General features: G+C 33.9%; 1 protein-coding gene across 4 annotated transcripts in view; it reads left to right on the forward strand.

Annotated features, from left to right (window-relative positions):
• Positions 1-12,670, forward strand: part of LOC113927426 (pleckstrin homology domain interacting protein) — a 138,112-nt gene that overhangs the window by 13,356 nt on the left and 112,086 nt on the right. For all 4 annotated transcript variants that reach the window (XM_027603247.2, XM_027603246.2, XM_027603245.2 and 1 more), the window contains exons 5-6: positions 5,209-5,359; positions 5,447-5,545. In XM_027603247.2, coding sequence (XP_027459048.1) covers positions 5,209-5,359; positions 5,447-5,545 — 250 coding nt within the window. The remainder of the gene's footprint in view (positions 1-5,208; positions 5,360-5,446; positions 5,546-12,670) is intronic.

The following is a 12,670-nucleotide window of genomic DNA, read 5'->3' on the forward strand; positions in this document are numbered from 1 at the left end:
TTGTATCTTGAGTGGGAGAGAAGATGAAATGTTTATGAAAATTTAAAAAATGGAACACAGCTGAAAATGCATTATTCTTTTTAAGAATAGTAATCATAAATTTTATGGTAGTAATCCCTTGGTTATTTAATCTGTTTATACCTTCTGACTTTAAGAGTTTAAAATTTTAATCTTAGAAATACTGAGAAAAGTAGGGTTGATCACATTGATTTCCTTTAGCCATTGTGGGAGAGAATATTTAGGATTGTCACCCTATTATTGTAGTTTTATTTTCTATCCTTAGTTTACCTATAGGTATCCTTTACCTATAGGAATTTGTGCTTTTGTGCTAGTTTGCTTAGTAGTGAAAGTGAATTTAAGAATGTTTCTTTTTGTTTCACTTTAATGTCTGTGTTGAAAACTATTCAAAATGTCTTTTTTTAGCTTCAGTATTGAAATAATACATATATATATTTATTTGAGGCAGTAGGTACTACGGGCAGTGTGAATGAGGACTGGAGTTAAACTGTCTTATCTCTACCATCCACTAACGTGTGTGATCTTGGGAACCTTGTTTTATCTTACTGTATAATAATTTATTAATGGAAGTAATAGTTCAAATCTCTTAGGGTTGTTAAAATAATGAGCTGAACTTCTATATGTATAACTTACTACACTTAGGACAAGGCTTAGCACTTAGAGTGCAGTCAATATGTGTTAGCTATGATAGTGTTAAGATTTATCACAGTTAACTTTATAATTTGGTCATGTTTTTTATGTGTTGAATATCTTAAGAAATTTAAAGCAGCATTGGTCGTGGAAAGTAATCAGTATATTAGAATCGAGAATGTTGTTTTGTTTTTCCAAATGATAGTGTACAGTTACCGAGAATCCAGATTTCAGATGTTTTGGATAAAGGATTTTATTACAATATCACTTCTGATTTCCCTTTTAATTTTCATTTCCTTTCAGTTATTTATTAGTGTAAATAAATAAAATAAAAGTCCATTTAGACTAAAAATCTTAAGTTAATATTAAAGGTACGGTGTTCTTACTCCTTTGGAAACTAAAAACCATATATGTATAGCCATAAATGAACATTTTAATTTTTTTGAACCATATTAATATCTTAAAATTTTTCCCGTGACATGGATTAATATTCATTAAGAATAATGTTTTAAAAAGGTAGTAAAAGAAAGTTGTCATTGGTTTTTTTAAAAGTGCATATTGGGTGGATGGGTGGGTGGATAGGGGTGTGTGTGTGTATGAATGTATGTATGGGATGCAGCTAGAACCAAAAAAAGACATGGTTCTTAATCTCTTCTAGTTAATGGTGACGTTGAGAAGAAAAGCATTAAATTATTGAACTTTTAAATGTGTAATCATAGACTGGTGCATGATAAGGAAGAATCACCAAGAGCATGCAGCCAAGATAATACACTTAGACTGGTAAAGTAAAGGGAAACAAAGGAGGTTACATTGGAGGGAAGATCTGAAGCACATAAAAGAGTTGTTTGGGCAAGGAGATGTGGGGAAATGTGGAGTGTGCCACATGGGAAAAGCCTAACAGGAGAGAGTACAGGTAAAGAAACTGAAGGAAGACCAATATGTCTAAATGTGGAAAGTGGGGGCTGGAGCGTGTAGGGTTGGGAATGTGCCATATGGAGCAAAGAAATGAGTGGACCATACGTGCCTTTCAGGATTTGTAGACCCATGTTAAGGAGTTGGATGGCCAAAGAGCAAGGAAAGTCTCTGAAGTGTTTTAAGTAGGGATGACTTGACCGGATAAAGGTTTTAGAAAGAGCATTATGATTGCAATATAGAGAACAGATTTGGAATAGAAGAGATTATAGAATAGAATGAGGTGTAGGAGGTATGAGTGGATGTGGGAAAGATGGGAGTTTATTGCAAAGATGATTTGAAATTGGGTCATTGTTATGGAGATAGAGTTTAAGAATAGGAAGAGAAAATCAGTTGAACTTGGTGACTACTTGGATGTTAAGAATGAAGTGGAAGGGAGGAATAGGCAGTATTAAAAAAATGTGACTTCTTGGTTTGAGGCTGGATGGATGGTGTTGTTTGTCAAAGTAGGAAACATTTTGGGGAGGGTGTTGACATGAGGATCATGAGTTCATTTTTGCATATGTTGAGTTGAGGTTTTGGGACTCCAAAGAGAGATGTCTTAAGGAAGTTTGTTAAGCAGGTGTAGACTATAGATACAAATTTGAGAATCATTCGTATAATAATTGTTCAAGGAGAGAGTATTGAGTGAGAAGAAATAAAGTGTGGAACTGGGCTCTGGGATCCTGGATCTTAAGAACTTCACCATTTAATGGCTAGATAGAAAAGGAAGAGTCAGTAGTTACTGCATATTGTCATGTGTTCACTTATCTAACAAACACTTAACTACAAGTACTACATTAGGTACTGGGTAGACAGGTAAACAAGATCTAATCCCATGTCTTTCAATATAGGTCATGGACAAGTAAATTGGCAATCTTACGATACTGCAGGGGTCTGAGGAACCTCCAAAACAAGGGCAAGACAGAGTTAGGGCATGTATGTGTGTTTTTTAGAGGTAGAGGATCATAACTATAATTAGATTCCCACTGAGATCTAGATATGAGCAACTAATATGATATAAGTACTACAGAGCACTGATGAGTGGGGTAAAAGAACGTTTTGGGAAGGAGTATAATGTGCTATGGAAACGAAAAGGTAGTGTGTCCAAAAAGAAAGGGTGTAAGTGTTGTAATAGGTCATGGAGGGCAGTGAAGTATAGACTGAGAAATGAAGGAGAATGAGATGGGGAGGTGAATGGGTAAGAGCAGATTTCCAGCAGAGGAATCAGCTTATATAAAGTCTCATAAGCCAGAAAGCCTGAGGATTTTAAGAACTGAAAGTATCTTTCCTAACTTTAAAGTGAAAGTCGATTTTGAAAAATACACTAAATCACCAAGGAAAGACTCTGAAAAAGTGGATTCATAATATTTTTGAATTCTTCAATAAGGATTTTCAGCTGAAATGTATTTTGCAAAAAGACTCTAAAACAGCATAATCACAAAACTGAAGTTAGTAAGTAATGAACTTCATGGTTAAAGTAAAATTTTTGAAAGGAATTTAGATCAATGTAAAGAAATTACATTAGAATAATTATATACAGTTTAGAACTGGAAGGGACCCTATAAATGTTGTAGATGTTTTCCTTTAAATTTTATTTTTAAGTAAATTATTTTAGGGAAGATTAGAGAAAAATATAAATACAATTTAAAAAATTTCTATTTTGGTATATTTTATTCTAAATGTGTTTTTGCTTAGCTAATCATACTAGTGTTTGAAAGAGTATGTTTTAAGTCAAGATGATATTAGGGGGAAAGGGAATCCGTAGCTTCACAAGTTTGGAAAATTGCATTAAACAAAATCAAATAGATTTATCTCAGGATTTTTCAGAGGCACATAATATAGTATATATAATTTGTATTAGATCGTCTTTTCTAAAGTATTCATTCCAGTAATACTACTATATGCCACACTCTGTATTATTTTAAATTATCAGTGTGGTAGTATGGCTGCGTGTTGTCTCCATGACAGGAATGTATTATTATAAAAAGTAAGGTTGGTTTCTCTTAACTGGCTTCAGCTTAGAAGGATGAATATTAGCTAACTTTTTAAAAATACCTTTCATGTTCTTCTATCGGTAGAGTATAACAGATACTACAAGATGGAATGAAATGATTTAACCCTTTACTTCCCTCCCCAAATCAATCTTACAAGGAATTCATTTTAAAATTGCCATTACTATGTGAACTTGAGTAGCAGTTCTCAAACACTTGGCCTCAGAACCCCTTTATATTAATAAAAATTATTGAATTTTCTTTGTTTACATGGATTATAATCACTTTATCATTTAAAAATTAAAGCATTTTTAAAATATTTTATTTAAATTAAAAAAACTAACATTTTTTGTAGCGATTATTTTCCAAAACAAATTTATGAAGAGTGGTGGTGTTTTACATTTTGGGAAACGTTTAATGTCTGGCTAAATAGATTCTTATATCTGCTGCCTCATTCAGTCTTTTGTGATATCACATATCAGGTGGCCCCCTGAAAAATTCACTCATGAAAGAGTGAAAAAGCAAAATAACATTTTAGTATTATTCATGATTTTTACCTCAGGAACCTCCGGGGGTTCCCAGAACTCACGTTGAGAACAGTTGAACTATATAATATTTATTAGGTAGTATATTGAGAAATTTTTTATAACTTGATAATCTAACTATAAAGTGATAAAATACTTTTTTCCTTTAATTCTCTTTAGATTCTTTGAAAATAATTTCAGGATGGATAATAAAAATACTAGAATTTCATATCTTGCTTTCAAATGCTAGCATAAATTAAGCGTGTTTGAAGTTGTTCCAAAAGTGCCCAAACTTTTTGTAGTAGGTAGATTTATTTTAAACTTATTTAAATTAATAGTTGGAATTTCACCTTTCTAAGGTTTTTTGTGAATAAATTACAAAATTCTTCATAGAGGCTCTCTAAGTGTTTTGTTTTTTTTTTTAAAGGTTTTATTTATTTATTTGACAGAGAGCACAAGTAGAGCAGCAGGCAGAGGGAGAGGGAGAAGCACACTCTTCACCAAGCAGGGAGCCCAATGTGGGGCTCGATCCCAGGACCCTGGGATCATGACCTGAGTTGAAGGCAGCCTCTTAACCGGCTGAGCCACCCAGGCCCCCCTATATAAGTGTTTTTAAATTTTGTGATGAGAACATGAACTGTCAAGGTTTTTTTTTATCCTTAATTATTCTGGTGATATTCTTTATAATGTAAAAGATCCAAAATACTCATGTTTTACAGTTGGATGACTTTTTTGTTTGAAGTTTTTGAAAATGAAAATGTTAAACTACAACATAATCATTTTAGGTTATAATGCTATATATTTTTTCTTTGTTCAATATTTGCATTGACTAAAATCTGCTAATTTATAACTTGGCTATATTTAGTTACATTAATTCTTTAGCAGTTTTTCTCCTCAATGAATTAAAGGGATAACTATTTTATTCTGTGAGTCAGGTGGTTGCACAGAATAAACATGAACTTTTACCCCAAGTGAAATGAAATGTTGACTAGCCAGAACAAATTACTCTATTTTTTAAAATATATTTTATTTATTATAAAGAACTATATCACCTTATTTAGCAAGTATTTTATATGTCTTTCACATAATAGGTGAAGTATTACAGACATTTAGCACCTGATCACTTGCTGCAAATATGTCATCGGCTAGGACCTCTTCTTGAACAAGAAATTCCACAAAGCGTTCCTGGAGTACAAACTTTATTAGGAGCTGGAAGACAGTCCTTGCTACGCACAAATAAAAGTATGAAAAATTTCTAATAGGATTTAGACATTCTTTTTTGTGTGTGTGTCCTATTTTTGGATCCATAAAAATATGTGTATTTAATAGGCTGCAAGCATGTTGTGTGGAAAGGATCTGCTCTGGCTGCATTGCATTGTGGAAGACCACCCGAGTCACCAATTAACTATGGTAGCCCACCCAGCATTGGTGAGTTGTTTAAGTTCATTACCAAATTGATATCCTCTTGGTAAAGAGCTTTTGAAAATAAAAATGTTTTAGTTACTTAAAAAGAATTTCATATTCTGTGCATTAACATTCAAAGAGGAAAAAGCTATCATTTTACTATGTCAGTAATCTTAATAGTGAAGAAGTCATAATGTGTAATTATGGATTGTACATACTGTACCAAATGTAATTAACTAGCTCACTGATACATTACTTTTACAAAAAATTGTTTCCTAAAATGTATTAGATTGATTTTTGTGGGCGACTGTGTATTGTATTACAGATTAGTTATAATGGTGGAAAACAAAAATAGTTTGGTTATTTTTTTTATAAAGCAGTGCTTTTTTTTGCCTTTAAAATTTCAAAGGAAAACTGATGCAGATAGGTCTTCCTCTTGAAATGTCTCCTAGATTCGTTCCTTTATCTCTTCTACTACCAGGCCCTTCTCCTACCGGGATTGCTGTACCATCTTCCAAACTGATCTTGCTTTCAGTGTCTTCTCCCTCTTTCCCTTCCAGGTCATACTTATAACACAGTAGTATTAATCTTATTTAATTCTACCTTTGCTCTGTTGTTTTTCTGCTCAAGTAAAAAGAGGTTAAGATATATTAATGGTGTCATACTTCCTCTCGCACCAGTCTAAACTTTTAATTTTCAGAGACTTTCATATTTTGGTCATAGCCTCTTCTCCCACCCCCACTCTTTTGCCTGTCTAGGATTGTTATTCTCCTTCTTCCACCTATCCAAATCCTACCTATTTCTTCTTTTTCTGGATAGTTATTATACTGATCATCAACATTACAGTTTTGCCTTTTGCTTAATATAGTATACCTTTTCTCGTTGTTTTACTTTTAACCTTTTTTGGTCTTTTTATTTTCCATATCTCTTAAAAATAGCATAGAAGTGGCTTTTTAAAAATACAGTATGGCAATCTTTGTATTGTGTAGGGCATTTTATCCTATATATATAATTATTGGTAGATTTGGGTTTAAATCTCCTAACTGTTGCTGCTTGGAAGGTCATCTCTCTTGCTGGTTTTCTGCAGTTTATGATATGTCTTGGTGTTGGTGGGTTTTTGTTTTTGTTTTTTATCTTGTTCGAGATCCACTGGGTTTCTTGAATCTGTAATGTCTTTTACTGGCATTGGAAAATTCTCAGCCATTATCTTTTAAAATACCATCTTTCTCTCCCCTTTGGGACCCCAGTTGAACAGATGCTAGACTTTCTTACAATCTTCTTTATCACCTTCTCTTTCATGATTTTCATCTTTTTGTCTCTGTGACATATTCTGGTTTGTCTCTGACCTTTCCAAGGGTATCCTGTGTAATATTTGTATGGCAGGCAATCATGGATGATTTTTTTTTCAGCATATGAGTGTCTTAGTTACATAATGATATCTATAGGGACTCTATACAAAGAACAACTATTAAAATTAGAAAGGATTTGAGTCACTATGGAGTATATTTTATGTTTGCACTTAGAAAATTATACTGGGGCAGAACAGTTTTCTTTAAAGAAGGGGAAGGTAAAATACTATAGGAGCTTTACCTACAGGGAGAAGTTCATCCTCTCTTGAAAAACTGCAGGTCCAGTGGCCCTGTGGTAGCCAATGAAAGTACAAGAATGATTGACAGTAACTTCTCTTAATTTTTGCTATGTGAGTAATTACTGTGTGCCAGGCATTTTCCCTTTATTTTTTCTTTTAAAACCTTAAATGGTCTGTAAGAGGAGCTGTTCTTATATTATGGAGAAGGAAATTGAGGCATTGAAAGGTTCGGCATCTTGACCAGGGTTACACATTTAGTGCGTCATTAGACGAGACTAACTCCATTTTGCTATGCCTTATTTTCAATAAGCTAAACTTAGTTTAGCTTTTAGTAGCTAACTAGTAGCATTTGGCTACTCAAGAAAACTGGTATTAAATCATAATGATCAGATCAGTAAGTATTGCTGACATGGATATAGGGAATATGGCAAAAAATATCTTGAGTTTTATGTCACAGCAGAGAAATGCAACTGGTGTATTTAGGTAACAGAATTAATTACCAAGTAGGTCATTTTTGTACCTCTTTGAAAGACTTAATTTCACTTCTAGGGTTTAAGATAAATGTTTTTTTCTTCCATTCATATTTTCAGGAAAATATTTGTTCTATAATTTATATTTAAAAAAATAACTATTAGAAAGCCAATTTTACCTGCTTTTTTGTATTTGCATATAATTTTTTTTAAGTCAACTAAAGCAAAGCTGGACTAATCAAAAACGACTCTACTTATATAGTCCTAGTTAGTGTCATGTCTTGTCGGTTCCCCTTGGTGACAGTCTTGAATGTTTTGTCATTGCTACAAAATTGGGAGTAGGGTGGTAATGGAAAGAAAAGTTTGTTAAGCTTTTTGCCTGCATGGTGATACATTGTGTCATTTCAAGTTACCACAGAGTATGGGTTAGAAGATTTTAAAAAATATATATATCTTTGGTTGATTCCTCTTTGCTGTTTTCTCTCTGGCTACCTTTAAGATTTTCTTTGCTATTTCCTTGGTCTGTGTAGTACTACCAAGTATCAATGGACATAAGAAAAAAAAAGCTTAACATTTTAGCTTTTCATAAACTATAGATTTAGAAGTTTATACTATAGATTCAGATATTTAAATTTTGACACATTTGAGATACAGATTTTTTAAAATAAACTTAATTTTGGAATAAGAAATTATTTACTAAAAGTTGCACAGACAATTCACAGTTCCTTTACCCTCTATGCAGTTTTTCCTAATTTTATAATCTTAAAACTATAGGGCCCACATTGGCACATTATTATTAACTGAACACCAGACCTTTTTAATATCTCACCAGATTTTCCCACTAATTACCTTTTATTGTTCCAGGATCTGATCCAGGTTACCATACTGCATTTAGGGTATGTTTATTTTTTAAGTTGAACTTACTGTTTTAAACTCAGAGGGATCATTTAAGAAGAGTGGGGTGATAAATTGGATTTTCCTTTCTTAGATTTTTTTCAGACTACATGCAAACTGTTGTACTTCTCAATTTGAATATCTCACATTTGTCTGAAACTTTAAAATGTGTAAAATAGAATTTCTGACCCTCTGAAACTTGTTATTCCAAGCCTGGGAGTTAGACTTCTTAATTCATGTCTTAACATTCATTTAGTAAATAAGGCATATGTATTCTATTCTAGTCTCTTGAATCTGTTTTTCATTACCACTGCAACAGCCACATTTTAGGCCTTGGTACTTCTTGCCTGGGGCTCTAACATCATTCATTCACTTACTAAGTAAATATAGAATCTGTATTATATCTGGCACTGGGCTAGGATCTGAAGTTGCAGGATAAACAAGAACATGACCTCTGCTGTCCTAGAATTTATGGACTACCTAATCCCTTGCCGCTAGCCTTATTCCAGTACCCTTTGTAAGATATAGCTCTAAATCAGGGTTTCATAACTTCAGCTCTATTTACATTTTGGGCCAGGTAATTCTTTGTTGTAGGCTACTGTCCTGTGCGTTGTAGGGTGTTTTATCAGCATCCCTGCCCCAGTAAATGCTAGTAGCACTCCTCACCTCCAGCCCCCTACAATTGTGACCACCAAAAAAGGTCTCCAGACATTCCCAAATGTCCCTGGGGCAAAATTGCCTCCAGTTGAGAACTCTAAAAGTTCTAAAATGCATATATGATCATGCTGTGTCTCCTTTCTATCACTGACTTCAAATAGTCTTAACTGTAATGTGGCTCACAAAACTGACCTTTTCCCATCTTTCCCACCTTTTCCTCACCTGTACCTGTGCTAGTTTTGTACAACTCTTTGGCAGTTTTTAACAGTCAGCTAAACTCTTTTATCCCTTTGTCTCTGTACATGTTTTATTTCTTTCTGCAGTGTCTCTTTTTGTCTGTTCTCTGAATATCTATTCATCCTTTAAAATTTCAGTGTCCACTTACACTTCTCTCTCCTGTAGCTTTTGTCACATAGTTGTGTCTCTTTATTTCCTTTTCCTTTTCTACTATTTTCTTCTCCTTATCACTGTTAGGGCCTGGAGGATAGAGATTATGTTTCATTGCTCTCTATAGACCCAACTCCTCAGCATTAGTAAATATTAAATGAAGAGGAAGTTGGTGATTGATGAACTGGAGTGGGACAAGAAAAGTTCACAAATGGGTAGCTAGTAAAAAATGGAATAGATGGTTGGAAGAAGAGAGAGACTTGGTCCAAGGATGGCTTTGAATTAAGGCCAAACCCCAGAAACTGTGTGTGTGTGTTTAAAGATTTTATTTATTTGAGAGAGAGCGTGTGCACTAGCAAGGGGAGGGGCAGAGGGAGAGGAAGAAGCCGACTCTGCTGAGGGGCTCGATCCCAGGACTCCGAGATCATGACCTGAGTCGAAGGCAGACATTCAACCAACTGAGCCAGCTGGGCGCCCCTCCCCCCAAAACTGGTTTTTAAGAAATTAAGGTTTATTAATGAATTGGGTTATCAGTTCATTACACTCAGCATGTTAAAACTCATACCTGCATAATTTAAGAACCAAGCCTTGAGCTTATCTCAGTGCATTCTTAACGCTGTCTTATTTTGTTGTCTGCTTATAAATCCTGTTTTGTATCTCCTAGTCCTTGATGTAAATTGTGAAAATTGAACTGGAATTTCATTCTCAGGGCAGGAGAACGAAAATGTTCAGAAGCTTTCCAGTCCTCTAGAACCTCTTTAATGAGGGGAAAAGAAAGATCACACCAATCTGTTATCACTAGCTTCTAACTGATTTTCTGTGGAAGAGATACATGAACGTGTATGAGGCATATTACTTTCAAAAAATAATCTCAGGCATTGTCCTTTTTCCAACCTCCTTACCCACATTATGCCTATTTAATTTACTCTGTATTTGCCTACGATAAACAACCCTAGTTCAATAATAAATGACAGGGGTGAAGAGACTTAGGTACATTAAAGCTGTTTTTAGGGGCACCTGGGTGGCTCAGTCAGTTAAGCGTCTTGCTTTCAGCTCAGGTCATGATTCCAGGGTCCTGGGATTGAGCCCCATGTCGGACTCCCTGCTTGGCAGGGAGTCTGCTTCTCCTTCTCCCACTCTCTCTGCCTGCTGCTCTGCTTACTTGTGCTTTCTCTCTCTCTGTCAAATAAATAAATAAAATCTTTAAAAAGAAAAAAAGCTGTTTTTAAGGTTAAATTTGGAGATTCGTTGAATGCATGTTTATCTTGTGGAAAAGCAATCTTTTGCTAATTGCCTATTTGTATTTTTCCTATATTTACCATATTAGCAAAGTAACTTTATATCCTAGATTTTCCATATCTCATCTTGTTTGTTGTGTTGCCTATATAGTTCATACCTTTGTTTTACTTGTTGCTTCTGTCATTTTACTTGTTTCTGTAGTAAGGCTGCAGTTTTGGTGGGTGGGGATAAGGAGTACTGGGGAACCTGATTCTTAAAAATACGTGAGTGTTAAGGAAACAGCTTTGCCTTGAAAAATAGACTTACTACACAAGCATCCAGTTGACACTAAGAAGCTTATGCATGAAGAGAAGTCTTAGATCTCATCTACATTTATAGTTTTCTCTGAGAAAACCAGTTTGAACAAAGGCAGCAAAGATTCATTTAAAATTAGGTTATAAATCTTGAGTCTGCTTTAGTCGAGATGTGTGGCCTTAGGCAAATTACTTAATTTTTTAGCTTCTCGGCTTCCTCATTTCTAAAATCGGGATAATACCTACCATATTTGGTAATTTGGAAACTTAAATAAGATAGTAAAGTGAGGCACAAAAGTAGACTACAATAAATGTTACTTTCTGTCCTTCCTATAATTCTCATTTAATGAATTATTTTGCTAATAAATTTTGAGTACTTTTTTTAAATTTTTTATTGTTAATCACCATATATTACATCATTAGTTTTTGATGCAGTGTTCCATGATTCATTGTTTGTTTTGAGTACTTTTTTGAAGAGAAGGTTCTTACTGCTTTTTATTTTCACTGCTATGTTTTGCCACATTTCCAATATTTGACTTATACTGCAGTTGGTAATTTCTTAACATATTTGGCACTGGACTGAGATCTGGAAGTTACAGGGTTAATTTTTTTCCTCATAAGACTGTATTTCTTACATGAGCATTAGAAATATTGTATATTATTATAAATCTATAAGATTTAACATATATAATTTAACATTTGACACATAATTCAGTAAATTATAAGGTTGTAATCTGTGGTTTCTTTTCTGTTCATTTATCCTTTGCTTAATATTCTGTTAAGTCTTGTGCCTTTTTTGCCCTCACTCAATCCATACTTTATCTTTAGTTAGGCAACTGCTCTTCACTTAAACTCATTCATTTTGACCTATTATTTTCTCAGTAACCATTTTTTTCTTTCAGAACTCATCTTCTACCATTTACTTCCATTTTTTTAGTCTTAATAGTTTTATAATTTGTGTTGTTTAATCATTTCTGATTTAGCCATATTTTGAGGTTTTTATTTTTTGGTCTTGGCTTCTATATTTTAATCTGTTCCCTGAATGATCTTTATTTACCTTTGTTTTTTTCTATGATACTGTTAGGGCCTGGAGGATAGAGATTTTATTTATTTATTTAACATATAATGTATTATTTGTTTCAGGGGTACAGGTCTGTGATTCATCAGTCTTACAAAGTACACAGCATCCATCACCCAGCCACCCCATCCCTCTTGCCCCCCTCCCCTCCAGCAACCCTTAGTTTGTTCCCTGAGATTAAGAGTCTCTTACGATTAATCTCCCTCTCTGGTTTCGTCTTGTTTCATTTTTTTCCTCTCTTCCCCTATGATCCTCTGCCTTGTTTCTTAAATTCCACATATCAGTGAGATCATATGATAATGTCTTTCTCTGATTGACTTATTTCGCTTAGCATAATATCCTCTAGTTCCATCCACATTGTTGCAAATGGCAAGATTTCATTTTTTTGACACTGCATAATATTCTATTATATATATAGTCCACAATTTCTTTATCCATTCATCTGTTGATGGATTATATTTCATTGCTCTTTATGGACCCGATTCCTCAGCATTAGTAAATATTAAATGAAGAGGCAGTAGATAATTGATGTAATTAATGAAT

This window comes from Zalophus californianus, chromosome 7, assembly GCF_009762305.2.
Source record: "Zalophus californianus isolate mZalCal1 chromosome 7, mZalCal1.pri.v2, whole genome shotgun sequence".
NCBI lineage: Eukaryota > Metazoa > Chordata > Mammalia > Carnivora > Otariidae > Zalophus > Zalophus californianus.